This window comes from Calonectris borealis, chromosome 2 (genome assembly GCF_964195595.1).
Source record: "Calonectris borealis chromosome 2, bCalBor7.hap1.2, whole genome shotgun sequence".
Taxonomy (NCBI): Eukaryota; Metazoa; Chordata; class Aves; order Procellariiformes; family Procellariidae; genus Calonectris; species Calonectris borealis.
In genome coordinates this window covers 79778033-79799045 of record NC_134313.1, presented here as the reverse complement: position 1 = coordinate 79799045, position 21013 = coordinate 79778033, and the positions used below count along the sequence as shown (strand labels likewise).

The 21013-nt window shown below is 39.2% G+C and overlaps 1 protein-coding gene across 1 annotated transcript in view; it reads right to left on the bottom strand.

Annotated features, from left to right (window-relative positions):
• Positions 1-21013, bottom strand: part of ADCY2 (adenylate cyclase 2) — a 230160-nt gene that overhangs the window by 103675 nt on the left and 105472 nt on the right. Inside the window, exon 4 of the mRNA XM_075142429.1 lies at positions 20264-20413. Coding sequence (XP_074998530.1) covers positions 20264-20413 — 150 coding nt within the window. The remainder of the gene's footprint in view (positions 1-20263; positions 20414-21013) is intronic.

Sequence of the window (21013 nt, the reverse complement as noted above, 5' to 3'; positions counted from 1 at the left end):
GGACCTTCTGCAGAACACAGCTGAGCCCATCAGCAAAGCTGGTGGTGTCTCTGGGAAAACACATGTAAGAAAGGGCAGGAAATGCCGGACAGAGAGTGGAAAAGGGAAAAAAAAGAGTGAGAAACAGCAGAGGGAACACCAAGGTCAGAGGAGGAGGAGGAGCTCCATGCTGGAGCAGATATCCACGCTGCAGCCCATGGAGAACAATACAGATGGGTAAGCCTGAAGGAACTGCAGCCTGTGGAGACCCCACGCTGGAGCAGAAGAAAACCATGAGGAGGAAGGAGCAGCAGCAGAGAGGAACTGCTATGTACTGACCACCCCTCTATCCCCCCCATGCTGCTTGAGGGGAGGTAGAGGAGTTGGGGTGAAGGAGTGCAGCTGAGCCTGGGAAAGATGGGAGGAAAGGTGTGGCTTTAATATCTGTCTTTTTTTGCCTCTCACTAGCCAAAGCTATATTATTTGGCATGAGATTAAGTTAATTTTCCCAAAGTTGAGTCTGTTTTGCCCACAATGGTAATTGGTAAGTGATTTCCCCATCTTTGTCTTGACCCATGAGCTTTCTCATCCCTGTTTCATTCCTATTTTCTCCCCTTTTCCTGCTGGGGTGGGGGTGGAGTGAGTGAGTAGCTGGGTGGGAGTTTGGTGTGGGCCATGGCTAACCCACCACAATATTACACTGTTTTCTAAATACTACAGGAATCTTCCTATTCAATGCTGCAAGAATGTTTGGGCTTGTCAGCCATCATTAAAGCCTGAAAATTCATTATCCTGTGTAGAGTCATCAATAGAATAATTTTCCACTATCTGCTAAAAGCAGAAAATTAAAAAATGCTACACAGATTTGGTACAGTCTTACTGCTTAAGCAGTCACATTCGATGACCTATAATGAGAAAGCTGATAACTGCTGAATTTGAAAAATCCGATGACAGTAGCAAGGAAGAAGAAACTTTAAAATTGACACACAGTGATCTGGGCTTTAGACTATTTGAGACTGACTTAAGTGGGCATCAAATAAAACTATGCAGGCAATAACTAAAATAAACAAAAGGAAATTATTTTTCACACCATATGCAGTTGAGCTGAAAAAGCATTCCACAGGACTTGTGGATGTCAAAAATTTACACTGTCTCAAAAAAGAGTAGACAAATTCACAGGTCAAATTCACAGGAAAATTTGTCAAGCACTTTCAAATGCAACAACATCAATTCTGGTTCATTAAGTAACTGAGCCACAGATTTCCTTGTACTCAGACAGATTATTGGGAAAGTATCACTATATGCTAAGATTATATTTACCTCTTTTTCATAAGCATAGGCTACTGGCTAGCAACAAGATACTGCGCTAGATGGTCATTTCCTTTGTCCTAGAGTGCCTGTTCTTATGCTTTTTATTCCTAGCAATCTCTTTTACTCTGCTTTTCAACAACTCTCTTTTGGTCTATTTAGAATATTTTAAATAAATATACTTATCCTCTGAGCCTCTCATGTGGTGTTTTAAATAGTCTCCATGTCTCCTTCCTGCCTTTTCAAGTTATATCCTAAATGCTGTTTTCAATCAGTTTTCTGATTTTTGTGTAGTTCCCTTTTTTCAAAGGTAACATTATTGTTGTGTTGTTTTTTTCCCCTTTTAACCAAGCAAGGATGCTCACATACAATGTTTAATACTAAATCAAGGCTTACTTTCCTTATGGGATTTCTCTGATTAGCTTAGTTAAAGAACTGAGAAGGAACTTAGCTTAGCAAGCTTGTGTCTGCACGCCTATTCATGCTGTATCATAATCCATAACAGACCATGGCCCACGACATTTACCCAGCCCATACTGTTGGGCTGAAACCTTCTGCTGTTGTTGTATTCGCCACAGGCAAAGATACTTTCATCTCCCCAAGCAGTTCCTCAGCCCCCATGAAAGGCTGAGAATATAGAGTATTCTGGGACTTGACTTTAGCTTTTGCATTTTAGTGTTTTCAACAGAGTTTATCCTTCTTTGCACAGACTACCTAGGGGGGAGTAGCAGGCAGGTTGTTTTACATTTTTGAGGTTTTTATTGAATGGCCATTAATAGCCATCTAAAAAATGAGAAGAGGGGATAAGGAAGGTGAATAAAGTTTGAATAGGACCAGCATATCAGACACTCACAAATATTTACAAGTACTAATCTGACTAATCACACAAAAGGAATACAGGAGTAGGAGTGAAACTGATACGTTCTCAAAGAGTAAACCAGTCCTGGTTTTTATAGGGTGGAAGATCTCACTGAAAGATTGTACAGAAAAAAATGTACTTTAAAAGAAGAAAGATATACATGAGGAATGTAGGACATGTCCCAAGAGATGAAAAGAGGCATGGAAGAAGACACCAATTTATTGGCAGAGAGAGAGATGAAAGAAGGAAATAGAATGATATTTAAGAGTATAAAATGCATTCTGAGATCCTTTTAACAAGAATGTCTGACAAAGACCAAGGACGCCACAAATGCAAAGGACAGAGAAAAAGGAATGCTTCTTGAAGTTATTTACAGGATGGTTTTAGGTATTCAAAGTGATGAATATGGGAAAAGTCAGCTGCAATTTTTTGCTCCATCAGATTTCATTACTCCATTAGTGAAAAGGAAATCCAAAGCACTAGATATAAATAACAGTGCAGGAGAAAGGCAACAGTTAGTTTGAGAAGAACTGGAAGATTCTTACACACTTGAAAGAATAAGACTATGAAAGAGCCTTCAAATACAAGCAGTTGCAACAAAAGCCCTACCTGGTGTTAAGAGGGAGGCATCTAAAGTTACAAAAAGGCTGAGACAATATACGTCCTTGTAATTCCAGGGTACAGGATTTCAGGGATCTTGCAGACTTCCCAGTAATCGACTAAAGGACATCAGCGTTGCAGCCATTTTTTTTTTCCTTAATTGGGGTAGTGTCCTACACAGACAGCCGAATTGTGTTAAAAATATTTAATACATGAAAGCATTTTAAATTACAGTAGTTTAAAGTGCCAGAGGAGATTTTCTCACTTTAGGAGGAAAAGGATAAATACTACATATTTCTCTTAGATTTTGGTTACAGCAAATAAGCAAAAATAACTTATCCTTGAATTAAGACCTTCTGTATTTCAATTAAGTGCACGGTAGTTTATGTAGCTACACTCTGAAAGTAGGAAATCTACTGTATAGAATGGAGACGTGAGGGATCAATTAAACAGTGAAGTTCCAGTCCAGCACTGGTAGACAACAGAACAGATTTAATTGCTGATTCTATCTGACCTCCAGTAATTTGATTTTTAAACAAACTTTGGGAAATGCAAAGGTGTAAGGGCAATAGCACGTTATATTCCAAGGTCCTCTGAAATGTCAAATTGAACTTAACAAGAAACATAACGCTGCCAAAGCGTTGTAACATTACAGAAAACCACCTGGACCAACTGGAGAAAGTATGACAACACAAAATATCAAAGATCTGGAAAACATGGCCTACAAGCCACAATGGAAGAAACTGGGCTTGTTTGCTCTGTTAAAGGGATAACTGCGGGGAGAGAGGGCAACAGCCTTCAGGTGCACGGAAGGCTGTAATAAAGAGGAAAGGAATAAACCTTATTCACATCCACTGTGAATTGCATTCACGGGCCTAGATTGCATTATGGGATTTTTAAACTGGGCAACAGGGAAAATATTCCCCAAAGATAAAAACTGAGGGGAACAGATCATCTAGGAAAGGTGTAAAAGCTCCAGAATTTGAAGAGCTGGTTAGACAGACATCTATTGAAGATGTTTCAAGTATACTTGGTCCTGCCACCGAGCGAGGAGAAGGATTAAATAACCTCTTCAAGTTTGAGACTTCTTTTTCTACATTTTTCAAACAAATTCTGAAGTAGAAATAGAACCTTCTATAAATTATATTTTGAAAACCGACCTAGTAGGGTCTACTTTACAATTCTGCTTCTGCTCATGAAAATCCATTGAACATTTCAGTTATACACAAATCCCTCTTTTTAAAAGGAACAAATTAAGTTCACAAAATGGGTTTCAGTAGATACGTAAGAGGTGAATGTAAAAGTGGTATGTAGGTAAATCTGTGGACTTTTGCTTTCTCTCTCCTCTTTTTCCTCTTTATTCCTTTTTGAATCTCTGTCATCGGAAAACAAATTAAAACTGGAGGAGGCCAAAAAGAATTCATTAGTGGCTCTGATAAGGATTTAGAAGGAAAGTATCAGGTTTCAGCGAAATAAGGAAATACAGGGAGAGGAAGTTCAGGGAGGGTGTTTACTGTCACCACTACAGCATTTTAAAAAGGTTGAGCAGATTTTTATCAAGATGTCAAATTTACTTTCAACTACGATCATACACAAAGCTTCATTTCAACCAGAGCTACCTCAAGAACTAAAGCAGCTGGAATTTTTGAGTTTGTTTCCTTTACTGCTGCATTCAGACTTTTTTTTTTTTTAATGAGAGGACATTTGTTGACGATAAGGACAATGGTTCATGTGATAATTTAGATTTATCCAAACATTGATTCAACATTCTGGTTTAAAAATTAGCACAGTAACGCAGATTGAATGGCTTACAATCCAACTTCCTGGGAGATTTTAAAATGCAATTTACTGAGAAACATATTTTATGTTGAGTATTTTGAGTAGCATCTGAGTCTGAGACATCACAGGTTTCCTTAAAGCTATTTGATAATATGGAAGAACAAATAAATTTAATGCTTTTAACAAAAAACTACTTGCCTCAATGTCCATATTCTTTGAGAGCTGTTGTACATAACTATGCTGTAGGTACATATATGCCCAAGTATTTGAGGTTGGACATGCACCTTTTAGCTCTAACAGCAACAGTATCAGCATGCCCATATCACCTCCCCTTGCCCCCATATAAATTGAGTACATTCCTCTCAATCTGAAAGACTATTTAAAAGAAAAACAAAATATAACAAAACATAAAACATAACTCTGAGAATCAGCAAGGCACACAGGCTGTGAACATCTTTCAGGGCATCGCAGTTCACAGAACCTCTACTTACTAGTAAGTAGTTTTTCTTTCTCATTTCAGTAAGCATCCACATGCACGATTCTAACCAATACCTCAAATAGAAAGGGGTTGCCTGAAGAGAAGCCTGGTGGCCTACAGGAAAAGACTGTCATATTCTTAACACTGTCTTTAAATACAAACTGCTGAACCCAATGACCATTCCAAAGGGAAGGAAAGGGTTTCTTTTTATAAAGGAAAACCAAAGAGATCTTTCTGAGAAATTACACTGTATTTAAGAAGGCAAAGACATTTCAATATCTTCTACGAAGAGTTGCCTCTGCTGAAGCTGAATGGCATCTGTGAAATAAAACCTACCAAGAATGGAACACTAGGCAGAACTTCAGTTGTGTTCAGTGTCTGACCCTGCTGTGAAAAACCTAGTGTAATTGGGACTGCTTATGCTGACCTTACCTCTTCTATATTTGTAGTTGAATCATCACTAAAAGCACAGCTTATTTCATGAAAAGGTTGAGGAGGAAACAAGAAGCTATTGGTCAGATGATTTTCCTTTTACACTAATCAAACCCAAGTTTAGATCCCACCACAAATATCAGATTTTTGTCCAATGGAAAACCCAAATGAGTCTGCTAAGAAAACATCCTGCAGGCAGATGAGAAAAATCTTAACAACTCCATCGTTTTGCAAGTGCAAGCCCAAAATAACTGAAATGAAGTTTTCCTGATTAGATAAGGAATGGATATCTTAATTCTCAAAGATATTTTGGAATCAAATGCAGAGGGACTTCCTCAATAATTACTGAATATTTAACAGAAAATAAAATCAATCAAAAAAAAGTACATTGCCACCCATAGAAACTTTATGGACTCTTGTTCTAGCCATGAGGATCTTCTTCATTCACATCATTTAAAACCCCAAACCTATCAGGTTCTGGATCATGAGATGCAGAGTTCTCTCCCTTTCCTTCATAAGGAGATCTAGTCCAATGCCAAGTTTCACAACAGTGTGCAGAAACAGATGAAGAAAGTCCTGAAATCAGCTGCCTTGTCTGTGCTGGGACAATTAAAATTACCTTAGATGTGTCTTGCACAATACTCTAGGGGTGAGAGGATAAGCAAAAAAGTAAACATCAGATAGTCCATCAGGATTGGCTCTGGAGCAAAGAACAACCAGGCGATGGAAGAGTTGCACGTCCAGCATGACAATATTATCCTGTAGATCCATGGTAGCCACTGTTTGATAGGTATTAAGGTATTCTCACATCTCCTTCTGTCTTTGGCTTTCCTTGAATGATCTGTGACCTCCCAAAGTTGGGGTAGACTCACCACAGCTAGAAGGGAGCCTTTTGTGGCAGGAATTTGGCAAGGCCAAAAGGAGTGATAGTGATGGAGGAACACCTTCCCTGTAATTTCACAGGAGACTGAACCCTTGCCTGAGACCCACAAAATGCTTTTGAAGATGTTTGTTTCTTCTGCCTAGAAGATGGGTTTAGATAAAACATCCAAGAAATAGTCAAAGTACAATTCATTTGAAGACGAGCTGATGAAGCATTAGTCTCCCTAACTGTCACTGAGCAGCAAGGGCAGGCTGTTCTGCAAGGGAAGACAAGTTGGGGGCCAAGAGTCACAGGACTCCCCAAGAGTTGGGGGCTAAGAGGCAGGACTCAAGATCTCACCAAGAACTATGAAGTTGTGTTAGCAAGTCAGGGTAAGGATCATGGTTTAGTGGTGGACTTGGCAGTGTTAGGTTTATGGTTGGACTTGGTGATCTTAAACGTCTTTTCCGACCTAAATGATTTGATGACTCTGTGATCATCTCTGGAGACGGTAACCAGGGTAAACCACAATCCAGTGATCTCCAGTCAAGTATATTGTGACAGGCAGGTTTGAGGTCAAGCCATAAAGTCAAGTCTGTGGGTCAGGGTCAGGGTCCAGATCAACAAGTTAGATGGCACAAACATGACTGCAGTGCAGCTGCAATGTAGCTCAGGTGGGGACCAAGGGTGAGAGCTTCAGCAAAAAGGCAGCTCCTAAAGGAAGAAGCGAGGAGACCCTACTATAACTTCTTACAGCTTTCTTTACAAGAGCTCTTACTATCAAGCTGGCCTTGCACACAACCAGCTGAGATCCTAGAAGGTAGCAGAGTGAGCTTCTAACCTTGACATCTACCACTTGGTATGAAAGCACCTGCGAACAGTATATTTTCTAGAGTTATCTTTTTTTCCTAGGAGTGTTTGCTGCAGTCTGAAGCCCTTCAGATTCAGGGAAATGCTAAACGTAGATAAGGGTTTGGAGGGAAGAAGAAAGAAAGAGAATACTACAAAAAGAGAAAGGTAATTAATTGTCAATGTGAAAAGAGTTAGAAGTAATATCTAACTAGGCCACTGACAAGGATATGAACTTCCAGAAAAGATGTCCCAATTTAGCCAGCTTGCTGAGAAGACCTTAAGACAGTAAGCACACCTTTCCCCTTATAACCTGTGGACAATAGAGCAAGGAGGAAGAATACAGTGGCACATAGGGGTAAAATATCCCCAACTTAAGTTGTTTAGCACATGTGCACTGCCAATATGAATGTTCATATGGACAATCACTTGAAGAACAAAAAATATTTAGAAGTGACAAAAAGAATAACAGGATTATTAACAATGTTAGAAAAATACAGAACTATTTGTGAACAGCAATACAGAATGTATTTAAAATACCCAAAGGGAATTAATTCAGAATCAAAACACCTATTTACAATATGGAAGCCTGTATGTTGGAAAGCAATAATTCTGGATAGAATATAGAGTTCATGGTACTTAACCTAACAAGCAGGATCTCCCAGCATGATGCTGCTGCTAACAAGGTTAATGTGACCTATAGACTTGTAAAAAGACTTCTTTATGGATCTTTACCTCTTTATAGGATATTCACTGAGAGCATTATTGACAACAGTGTGTTCAGATATGCTTGCTATAAAAATGATATAAGAAATCATGAATGAATTCAGTAAAATGGCAGAAGAATCATCAGATGCCTGGAAAATCTTCATTACAGAGAACCCTTTAAGAATTTCAAGCTATTTGTAAGGATATTTATGGCATGACCAAGCAATTCTGTATGTAAAAAAAAAATAAGATTGGAAGAGGCCTCTGGGTTATCAAAATCTATGTGTATTTTCTGTAGGCAATATCCTGTAATCCCTACTTGTAGAGAATATTTTTTAATGTAGAGAGATGAAAAAGACATAGCAAGCAAAGTAAGGACAAAGAGATCTAGCTGGATTTAAATAATTTTTAACTGGAAATAAAATGGCAATTTAAAAATGAGGCAAATTATTATGGGAATAATTAACGATTGAAAACTTTGGACTTGCTGTCGAAAGACATTCTCTTTCTAAAAAGAACTACATTTTAGCTATTAATTTTAGTTTTTGTGATGTGGCTGACAAAATCGCAGGTGGCATGACAAAAATTAACATTTGCCTGCCAGCTGTATATTTAATCAGAATTATCAGGATATCTATGAAAACGTGGCAATTAGTATCTGCTTAAACTACACATTTTACCCTTAAAACAAAGCAGCATGACTCATCGGTTTATCTGAGGATGTTAGATGTAATAAATTACTGCAGATCAACACATAGAGAGGCAGCTGAAATCTCATCTACTTCATTGCAAAATGGTAAATGACCTTTTCTCTCTATGAAGTCCTGAGTTAGGAAAAAACACTACATGCAAGAACTGCAGTGTCTCTATTGACCTGTGCGGTAGATACTTGCGCAAGGCATTTGCTAAGCCATTCATTCCAAAATAGTGGACAATATGAGTGTCTTCATGTAGATAACTAGACTTCCAATAATGGTATCTCTCCTCCTAACAATGAAATATACATTCCCTGGGGTGAAAGGCACAGGTTATAACATTTCAAAACATGACAAGCCTTATTTCTACATAAGGGATCTCTCACAGCTCCTAAAAACAATTTAGCAGAGCAAAAATCGGAAAATAGCTGAAGAAAAGTGGTCTTCTGTCAATAGTGTTTCTCTACAAATTTCAAGGTCATTTCTCAGATCCCCAAAAAAGCACCAAAAGGGCAGTATCCCACATTGGATGGACCTCTGGAGTTTTCCAAAGGGGTAAACTGAAAAGCTGCAGACGAAGAGGGCTAACCGACCACCCCTCTTCACGACTCCATCTCTACAGGGCAGAAGCTCCTAAACAACTTTTGAAATAGTGAATTATTATGAAAGAATAACTCCAGGACTTTAAACAACATGCAGGATGCTAATGTAGTACACGATCCATTTGCAGGCAAGGAGCTGAATATCTTTTTTACCTTACAAAAGCATGGCATTACCTTACACAAGGCATATACAAAGCCTCTGTACCTCCTATCACTACCCTTGCTATTATTTTTTGATCTACAGGTCTTGGTCGTGACAGAAGAGTAAAGCACAGTAACTGACCTGGATAATAAAAGCCTGGAGTATCCGTTTTGTCAACATGAGCTGTGCAAAGAATGCTCCACGGTTAGTTTTTGAGGCTCACAAGTCATAGGGAGCAGGAAATCATTTTGTTAGTGGCTATTACATTTATTGGCTAGTCTATTGTCTCAGACCTTTTTTCAAAAAACACAGTGGTGCATTTAGCACTATGAAAGCATCACCTGAACCAATAAGCAGCATGAAAAGGAATCAAGAGAGGAAAAAAAGGCAATTGCAGCCACGTCAACTGAAAACTGCCTAATGCATTTATTGAAATGTTTGCAGCACTAAAAAAGAGGGTCCAAGAGTTATAATCCAATGTGGATGTGGAAAAAGAAGAAAAAGAAAACAACTGGGAAATATTATATTTTTATGGTATATCCAAAGCAATCAAAAAGAAATCCATCCACTTTAATGCTTTCTAGGTGCCTCTCACTTAAAATATCGTCATCTTCTTTGCCACAAATGACAGATATTTCTTTGGTAATACTGCATTGAAATACTTGTTATTACCAAATATAGAATGTATTAAACTTGTATAGTATCTCCCCCTAAAAGAAAACACTAAAATCCATTTTTTCTTGTTTTCTTAATGAATAATAAAAGCCAGCATGAAATAGACTACATCGAGATGCCTCCAAATACAATTGAAGTGAATGAACAGTATAGTCACTATTAAAGCAGAATAAATGTCAGCAATACATTTACAGCGTATGCAATGATGCTATTAAGAGAATTAGTCTATTTAAAGAAGTGGAAAAATCTTTGGGGTAATCCAGTAGCTAGTGCAGAGTCACTATGAATGATGGTTAAAGTTTCATTTACTCTACTAATAATGCCAGGAGAGCTCTAATTATTCTCCATGATTTCTTTACACGCACTTAAATACACCAATGTTTTTTTTTTTTTCCCGTAGAGATATTCAGAAATTAAATGTATGTTCCAGAAAGTGGAAAGAATACTGTTCCGTAGTAGCCACCACTTTTATGACAAACTAATCCTTAAGAATATATTTAGAGAACACAAAACTTTGCTGTAAAGAGCTGAAAAACAGATCGTTTAGCCCTGGTGCACTAGGCTTTGTAGATATACCTCTAGTAGGGAAATGGTGGTGAACTGGGACAAGCCCAAAATTTCATTCTGAAGACATCTCCTTATCAGAACTTGTCCAATTCAGAACAGCAGTTTCTTCTGAAAAAAATGTTTCAAAGACCGTTCTTGTTAAGAATCACAAAGGTATAGACGTCTTGGTAGAAGAGGCAGCAGAATACCACATCCCAACATCAGTGCAAAAATCTAAATATATTTGTGAGAGTAAACAAAGACTACAAGCACAGAAACTGAAATCCCTCTATTTTACCAACCTCTGAAGTGTCAATTTCTGAGGCCCAAAATAACCGTCTTTGAACCACCGTGTATTGTGTTTGTGTGGCAAGGTTTTCGTAGCAAGCTACAGGGGTGGCTTCTGTGAGAAGCTGCCAGAAGCTTCCCCCATGTCTGACAGAGCCAACACCAACCGGCTCCAAGACAGACCCGCCGCTGGCCAAGGCCGAGCCCATCAGCCTCTGTGATAACATAGTTAAGAAGGGGAAAAAACTGTGCAAAACCAGCAGCAGTCAGAAGAGAGGAATGAGAATATGTGAGAGAAACAGTTCTGCAGACACCAAGTTCAGTGAAGAAGGAGGGGAAGGAGGTGCTTCAGGCACCGGAGCAGAGATTCCCCTGCAGCCCTATGGTAAAGACCATGGTGGGGCAGGCTGTCCCCCTGCAGCCCATGGAGGTCCACAGTGGAGCAGGTACCCACCTGCAGCCCCATGGAGGACCCCACACTGGAGCAGGTGGATGCACCCGAAGGGGCCTGTGACCCCACGGGAAGCCCGCGTGGGACCAGGCTCCTGGCAGCACCTGTGGACCCGTGGAGAGAAGAGCCCATGCTGGAGCAGATCTTCTGGCAGGACCTGTGACCCCATGGGGGACCCACGCTGGAGCAGTCTGTTCCTGAAGGACTGCACCCCATGGAAAGGACCCACGCTGGAGCAGTTCGTGAAGAACTGCAGCCTGTGGGAAGGACTCATGTTGGAGGAGTTAATGGAGGACTGTCTCCCATGGGAGGGACCCCACGCTGGAGCAGGGGGAGAGTGTGAGGAGTCCTCCCCCTCAGGAGGAAGCAGCAGCAGAGACAACGTGTGATGAACTGACCGCAACCCCCATTGCCCGTCTCCCTGCGCCGTTCGGGGGGGAGTAGGTAGAGAAATTGGGAGTGAAGTTGAGCCCGGGAAGAAGGGAGGGGTGGGGGAAGGTGTTTTAGGATTTAGTTTTTATTTTCTCATTATCTTACTCTGATTTGCTCGGTAATAAATTAAACTGATTTTCCCCAAGTTGAGTCTGTTTTGCCCATGATGGTAGTTGCTGAGTGATCTCCTTATCCTGACCCATGAGCCTTTCGTTATATTTTCTCTCCCCTGTCCAGCTGAGGAGGGGAGTGATAGAGCGGCTTTGGTGGGCACCTGGCAACCACCCAGGGTCAACCCACCACACACCAACATCGATAGAACAATATAAAAAGAATAATTGTAATTTTAAAATGATTGACCTGTGGTGCTATTATGTACTTACCAATTTTTCTGACAAACTTAAAAGTGAAAAGTTGCATATGACACATTGATTTTTTAAGTAAATCTTTTAAAAACACTCTTCCGCATTAGATTAGAGACAAAGAATAGAGAAGCATACAATCGAAAGTATTCTACTTTAAGCTATCCTCCATAGTTCCTTTTCTGCTAAATCAGGCTTCCTACTTGGTTGTAGAATGCTAATGCTAAATTTCACATGTATTTTACCTCTTTCACATGTAGCATTACACTATAATCACCACTAATGTTTATTAAAAACATTATAGGCAGTCATAAATAGAAGTAACAGTGCTAAACAGCTACCATATCATAAGAAGGATAACTGAGACTGCAAAAGCTGAAAGGTATCATAAATATTGTATGGTCTATTTTCACCAGTAAATGACTGATGTATGATGTAAAATTATTATGTTATTAGCCATATGAAATTTATCAGTGAAATGTACTTTCTAAAACACGACATAGCTCAAAACCTAAAATAAGACAGCTGGACTATCAAGCATTAATGCCCAAAGCAGGTTCTTAAATTCACATTTTGGACCCTTAACAAGTGACCTACTTTTTGTCAACAGTCTACACTAAATGTTTCTGTATCTGGAAGGTTTTTGTACAATACTGTTAATTTTAAATCTACCAATATGTACAAATTTACTATTTAAAAATACCATTTATGTGAAATGATGCAGCATGAAAATAATAAAGAAGCAATCCTAAAACGCAGAATCAACAGAAGTACTTCTAAGCCTCCAGGTAGGAACCAGGAACATTTTTTAGCTGTTTCTTGAAATCAAAGTTTTAGATTTTTATTGGCATATTGAACCTTGGGGGAAAATCAATTGCAGACTCTTAAGTAGATATCAGAAAATATTTTTCTTATTGTAGTATCATCATGCCTACATAATCCATTTCAACTTCTTCAGTGACCGGGCAACCTGAATGTAATGAAGTGACAACGCACCTATGTAATTTTCAAATCACTCAGCTTTTGATACCAAACATATACTCTTCTTGAAAAATTACTATTATACTCATCAATAAGTTGGAGCGAAAATGGCTGCAGTATTTCTGGTGTTACATTTCTGTAAGCAAAGAGTCAGTATTAGAAACTTGGAAGAATTTCAGTAGTACCTGATAGGATTTTTTGTTGACATAAAAAACATTCATCTGCCATTATAGGACATGATTCAAGGGGACACTTGGCTTTTCATTTCTCTCTATCTGAAATCACAGTATTCCTGTATTTCACAGCACTCTGCTATAGGAAAGACATTAAAGAAAACCATGGACTCACTGAAAGATTCGGGTTGGAAGGGACCTCTGGAGATGTATAGTCCAATACCTTGTTCCAAACAGGGCTAACTTTAAAACTAGATGAAGTCGCTCAGGGCCTCTGTAGCCCAGAAAATATGATTTTTACCGTAACACCACGAGCTCTGTATTCAACACAGGATCTCCAGACTTCTCTGAGCTTGCCTTGGCCTGATTTTCAGTCATGGCAGCAATTGCCTGGTGGCCATGTGCCTGTGGCTTTCCTGTGTTGGCTTTGCTCTGGGACAGCCCGGGGCAGGGGGCTGTCATCCCTACCTAGTCACTGCGGGACAAACAGCCCCTCCGGGGTCACGGGGCTGAGGCAGGATCTTTGCCGGGGAAGAAGGGAGAAGGAGGCAGCCTGTGATAGGAAACCTTATTAATACAGCCCCAAGTGGAATAAAATTGATGAGGAAGGGGGTCCAAAACACCAGTGTTTACCTCCTCCTGATGAAGAACTTGGGACACTGACAACTTGCTGTGACACCCTCACTTTCTGCTCAAGTAACATCGGTATCATTCACCCTAGGACCCAGAGGGACATACGAAGCCTAACACTCAAAATCTTGTTTAGGGACAAAAGGGAAATAAACCTGATAACACACACACACACACACACACACACACATATATAAAGCCAAGAATTTATTGTTAATTTATATTTATTGTTAGTAGAACTGAAATCTTAATAGTCTAATCCAAGAATCATTATTATTCCTGCTCTAATTATTACAGAAAAAGAAAGAAAAGAAAACCAAATAAGGAAATAAATACTTCTATATTAAAAAAGCGAAGTCCCAATAGTAATAATACAGTTTAAATTGTTATACATACACTTCCTAGTTTCTAAACCATTTTCTGGTAAAAGGTTCATGCTTTAACTGTTCCTGTGGGTCCTCAGGTTGGTGGCTTCAGCCTGGCAGTGGTGGTGAGAGAAGACTTTCAGCGAGTCATCAGCATCTGGAGTCCATTGTGAGGAGAAGTATGATGCTGATGTTGATGCTGGTGGTTACTTCTTCCTCAATCTAGGATATCCTTGGGGTAATTTTTATGTATATGATAACACGCATTTATACCTTGCTCTTTCTTTGTTCATCTGCAAGTCCATGCTACATCCAAATTTAATATATATGGTGTTTTATATGTGTTAGAACTTGTTCTTTGTTCCCCCTAAAAACCACTTTCGTCCAGGTCCAGGTCTGCATTTCTTTAACTGACCAGTGGTGAACTATCTATAGACCTGGGGTCTCCAGTGCCAAGCCTGTGCCCCATCTCTGATTATCGCATGCCTGTATTCCTCTGCACCGCATTCTGTGTCTCCATTTCTTAAGACTTCCACTATGACGCCAGGTCTGTATTTTTCCACATTATGTTACAGTTGTAAATATTTCATTCTTCACAGAATAGTTGTTCTTTACTATTATCTATATAATAACTATGATTGTACCATGCCATAAGAAAAGTAAAATTAATTAGCTATAGCCACCTTGTCATTAGAAAGAATGGTGTTACAGCTAAATCAAGTAAAAACAAAGCTCCAAGAAGGTCAAAAAAACATCAGACAGCCTTAACCCTGAGGCCTTGCAAACTCAGTACAAAGCACATACAATGGTGGTACTGTATTCCAGGGCTACATGGTTACAGAAGACTGAGGATAATACCAGAGGAAAAGAGGATATACTAGATTTTCTGCATAACAGTTTTAGCTGTATTTATGCTTTTCTGTGTTAATTAGATAATGTGGACTGTGACTGTTATTATTATTGTAACGGAAATACTACTAATAATTATTTGTTGTATTTTCATTAGATTGTTAAGACTTCAATTAGACTAATAATAGATTCTGAGCTCTGTATTTATAGTGTGTTCCCTTTTGCCCACAACAAGAGTTGAAGAGTAACAACTCGTCCAGTTGAGTCTTGAAAATCTCCCTGCATGCAGATTCTACCACCTCTCCGGGCAGCCTTTCCCAGTGCTTAACCCCTCTCTTGAGGAAGAATTGTTTACCTCCTTCCAGCCAGGATTTGCCCTGTCGCAACTCGTGCCTATTGCCTCTCATCCTTTCAGTGTGTGCCTTTGAGAAGAATCTGATCACATCTTCTCCGTAAGTTCCTTCAGGCGGTAGGTGGATGTTAGCTGTCCCCCCCAAACCTTTTCTTCTGCAGGCTAAACATCCCGAGTTCCCTGAGTCTCATCATCTATCATGAGCTCCAGTCCCCTAATTATCCCTGTAGCCCTTCGGTGGACTCTCTCCAGTTTCTATTTGCATACTCTATCCATCTTCCATATGGTCTACCATGCAGAACTTGGCACTTAAGTTCTTCCTCAGAACAGACTTTAATTCTGGTAATGACGTAGATTAATAGAAAGGATTGACACCTCACCCATGTGTATGTGTACGAACATGCCTGGAGTAGAAAATAGATTCTAAAATTTAAAAGACCAAAACTATTTTTTGTTTTTCCTGTTTACTAGCCTTCAAGTTATGTGGGAAAAAAAAGGAAAATGAGGAAGCCCTTAGAAAAACTATTCTTTGTTCATGAAAATATTAGTAGCTTACATTTTAAAATGCATTAATTGAACTTACAGGAATCACATTTTATATATTAGTTCCAAATAATATATTTCAAATGTTTCTGTTCTTTACTAGCAGCCTCAAGTCTCAGAAATGTATGAGGTTTCTCTGTTTTAGATTAATTTGAAAACAATTTTGAAATATTTCAGTTCCTGTAATGAATGGTATTGTTTCACCATGTTTCGGTGAAAAAATTAAAATCCCACTCAATGATTTGAAACCTCATTCATTTTCATCTGCTACCTGAGTGTTGTTTCTAAAACCGTCATTATACTGCCTGCTTTTCAAAGACAGCATTTTAGAGAACTCACTGAACACCAACACCTTACAAACATCTCCCTGCGATGTTGTAAGAATTTCTCAGTGTATATTCCTATGTCTCATGATGAAAAGCACCAGAAGAAAGAGAGAAGACCAATTATGCTAACTGCTTGTCAGCGTTAAGATCTTGCACTCAGTGTTAGTGAGTCATTACCCCTACAAACTGTCAGCCAGGCTGTATCAGTGAGACAAATAACGTTATGAGAGGCTATTTTAAATATATATCTTGAAATAAGGCTGCAAATTAATAGAGGTCAGAATAATTTCATGTTTCTCTTATATACATTGAAAAGATAGAAAAGCTGTGTGAGAAACACCAAAATGGGCACTGAAAATACTGCCTTTTACCAGAGGAGTTTAAAAGTGGCTCTCACAACAAAGTACACTACTGGAAATAAAATCCAGAGTGCCCAGTGTTATCAAACACAGCACTACAAAACCACAGTTCATAAAGGTGTGGTTCGTAATACGCGTAAATATCCACACATCTACACCTGCCGGCAAACACGCATTATATAGTGCAAACCCCAGCCAAGCCTAAGCACGACTCCTGTGCCATACATCATATGAAATTGCAAAGGCCCTGGGAGCACTGACTGGTCTTACTGGCCCTGACCAACCTCACCTGGGCCTTCACCCGACCCAGAGCTGTGGATTGACCTCCTGGCTTGGCCTCAGACCTGCCTCCTCACCACAAACCTGGCTGGTGTTCTGGACCCTTGCTCGACCCTGGCTGCCAGCAACCGGGTTTGCCCAGCTCACCCTGTGCTTTGGGACAGGGCCTCGGCTGGTGAGGCCCCTGCCCTGCTGGGAGGTGTCATCACCCATGGCTTCCCATCCCTTTGGGAGCAGCCAGCCTTTGCTGTGCCCTAACAGAAATACACACTGGTGTGGGTACAATATGTCTGACTTGTACCTCGATATATATATGCACACCCCTATTTCACCAGATACTAATGTACGTTGGTCTCACTTGAAAACAATGAATTTGGTGTTTCTCTTGAGTTCTTTGGCATAATTGTTGAGTGGTAATTCGATAGACTTATCTATTGATACAATCAAAATGGTATTCTCAAAAAGGCTATTCAAAGACACAAAACAAAAACCCAGCTGAAAAACAACAGTTCGCTACATTTGTATTGGAGTACTTTCAAACAAAATAAGAGGAAACCCATGGAATAAATTGGAATATAAATTGTACATCTTCCCAAAACAATTATAAAAGACATGATGTCCACGATCTGGGCAAATTTGCAAATTTGATCTGGAACCCTAAGCATTTAGAAGAATATCCTACGCTCTGCACTTGTATAAAAGTAGCTTGTGTTACTTCTCACTGAAGTAAATTAAATTTTTCTTGTTAAAGAGATGTAGAATCAAGGGTCGTGCTACAACCTTCCACAGCCTAATAAAGGCTTTGATCAAACTCGATGTTTTTTAAAACGCACCTGCTCCTACTGTTCCAATGTATCCCAATCCTCTAAACATAGCCAGCAATATGATTGACTTGCTCCCTGAATACTAACAACGTGGATGATTTTCTGTACCTTCTTGGCAAAACAAGCACTATTAAAAGACAGACTAAAGTACATCCACTTCTGAACTAAAGTTTGCAAACAAAGAAGTATGTTAACCCTGGGGAAAAAACCCCAACTTATCAAATGAATCCTCATTTACCTTTTCACATTTAAATATCTAGCATTCATAAGTGTGATAAGGATGTGTACCTCCTTGTCTTTTTGGCTGGAAAAGCTGTGACACAAGATAAAGGACATAGTATGGGGTTGAGAGGATAAAGGCTAAAGAAATCTATATAAGAATATCTGATGAGCTAATGGTTCACTAGAGGTCAAAAAGATCATTAACATTCATAGAACACTTCACTTACTTCTATTTAATGAGACATTGATCCATCTGTTATTAATCCAGACCTCCAATACACTTAGAGCTGTGTAGATGTCTTAACTAATTTGATATATTTATTTCTATCAAAACACACATATGACAACACATACTTATATATATTTAACAAATTACATAAAACGTCCTTCATTATTCTGTAACAACAACACAATTTATCAATGAAAGATGGCTGTTGCTGCTTTCCATCTTGCTGGGTTCCAGCATATTAGAAACCCAACTCCTACAAACCACAAAAAGGAAGCATCTGGCACAGAATTCCAGATATTTTTGTTCCCTCCACTGTCAGGTTCTCAACCATATTTGCAAGACCTTCAGAAGTGCCAGGAAACCAAAACTACTTACTTATGTCTTTCCATAGAAATTAGTAGTGTTTAGCAAATAATACACATTTACAGAAACCACCAGCTAGCACTATGTCTCTTCTAACTACTGACTTCTACAATCAGCATCCTTACCCTTAGAGTTCACCTGCTGACAGTGTCCAGGCAACACACCCTCCTGATTCTGGCAGATACACCAATGCATTTCCTATGCCTATAGGAAAAAGCAACCAACAGTAGAAACCTGGGCCCTTACAACTGTGCTCAGGAAGCTCAGAGCTCAGGGCTCTCCTGAATAAGGGAGACCTTGATGCCTGCTATGAATTACGCTGTTTGATTATGGTCTGCATACATCCTTCTGGCTGCTGAGGCCTAAGCACAGAGAACAGTATTAACCATCTTCTACAAAGCCACCATGAGCCTAGAAGCCATCACATCAGCCCCACATCATTGCAGACTCCACAATCTGGAGTGGTACTGCTCCCAGATACCTGGCACTGGTTGCTCTGCACTCACAAGCTGTCTCACTGGAACTAATTTAGAGATACTCTCGCCTATACTCTCAACAGATAGTAAAATATGCATTGTGTACTATCAGTTATAAAGCCTACTGATTCACTGCACACAGCTCATGGAGGCAGAGGTGGAAACTTATAAATGACTGCTCTTACACAACCTATCCTGCAATAGTACCTTATGCAGATTTTGCATCTAACCATCAAAGCCTACCTTTACTCTAAAACGTTCTCCTTACAATTACCTTAAACGTTTTGCAGCATCTTCAGCCAGCATGCAACCCAAGTGCCCAGCAGAATAAGGCTAGCCCTCTGAACACACACCACCATTTGCTTTTTCTGCAAAAAAGTGTTGGTGATGGATCTTGAAAAGCTTCATTTAAAATGGCTGCAGGTATTTGTGAGACAGACATGACAGTTAAGGTCAGCTGGGACATACGAGGTGTACATCTACATGCACTTTTTGCGACAACAGAAATGTGTCAGTGAAGGCTCTATTCTCTGACCCTTAACAGTTCGTAGAAGTTTGAGTCTGGTGACCTTCAAAGCAAAATACACCTATCTTCTTTACTACTTGATGAACTAATTTGTATTTCAAATTCTCTTAAATGAAGCACCTATCTGTCAGGATGATAGGCACTGTACAGAACTTGCAAAGAGAAAAAGAACTATATAAAGCAATCAGAGAAGCCTTTTATTCAACTGCTACAATAAATGACAGATAGTCTCATTATGCAATTCCCCTAGCTCCTCTTAACATACCTGACCCCTAGAACTATATCACATGATTCATCAGTATTGTAGTTTCAAATATTTTTCAAAAACAGTGCAGTAATATCTTCTCGCAGTGATTTTGCATTATTGGTCTTGGGCATGAAGAACTGACAATTCCCAAAGCGCACATGTACATCTCACAGCTCATTCAATGAGGACAACAAAAGAGTATGCAAACACAACCTACATAGCATTTTCAACTTTCTTTATGATAAAATATTTTCATAGAACAAATGAAAGAAAACATGTATTTGACAACACAATTATAATACCTTCTTATATTCAGACAGAAATTGTGCACAACCCTGTTCAAAAGACTGCATATTTCGTTAAGTAACTTTCAGTAATTCAGTAAATGTTTTTGCATTAGCAAACTGGATTATACAGTGATGAATAGGGGGATAGTGTGAAAACAGCAAAACAGACATGGGTGTGACTTTACCTGTTGCCTCTTCTCAAATTCTAACTTGATACGGGATTTGATGCAGTTGCACGTGTCCTGATATGTCTGCTGCAATGCAAGTTCCATAAGGTGTTTGTGGTATGCTCCTGCCAAGTTTCCGCAGATAAAAATGATTACATTTGCCAATATCTAGGGAGTTAAAAAAAAACAGAAGTGTCAGGGAATTTATATAAATAAATTAAGAGAACATAATCCCAGCCTGAGATGAAAGGTTGCTGCAGTTATGTATTTTGCTTGTGTTTGACTTCTAGCAAAGGTTCACCTTTCCAACAGCCTTCACAATTAGTGGCAAAATCCCAAGCAATAATACCATTTTCATTTAGGATTAAATAAGAATGATAACGAATAACATGTTTGCCTATTCAATGAGGTATACATTTTCTGAAAACAGAAATTCAGCTCATGTTATACATCCACTGCTGGGTATTAATTAGGTGAGATCGTGATCTACCTACCTGAAAACAATAGCTATGGCTCCTAATAATAACATCAGAAGCCATGTTATTGCCACGATCTTTTGGCAAGACATTTTCTTTCGCAGTGCCATATGATTAAGGGGTGACAAGATTCACCTACATCAACAGCCTGACCTGCATTTTATCTCAGCCTAACCCACTACTATCTGTCAGTCGGCTATAAATATTAACCTTGATGACGGTGAGCAACGTTTAAGTAGGGAGATCTGTAGTATATACTAGTATATACTTTTCACTACTACCAAAACACTGC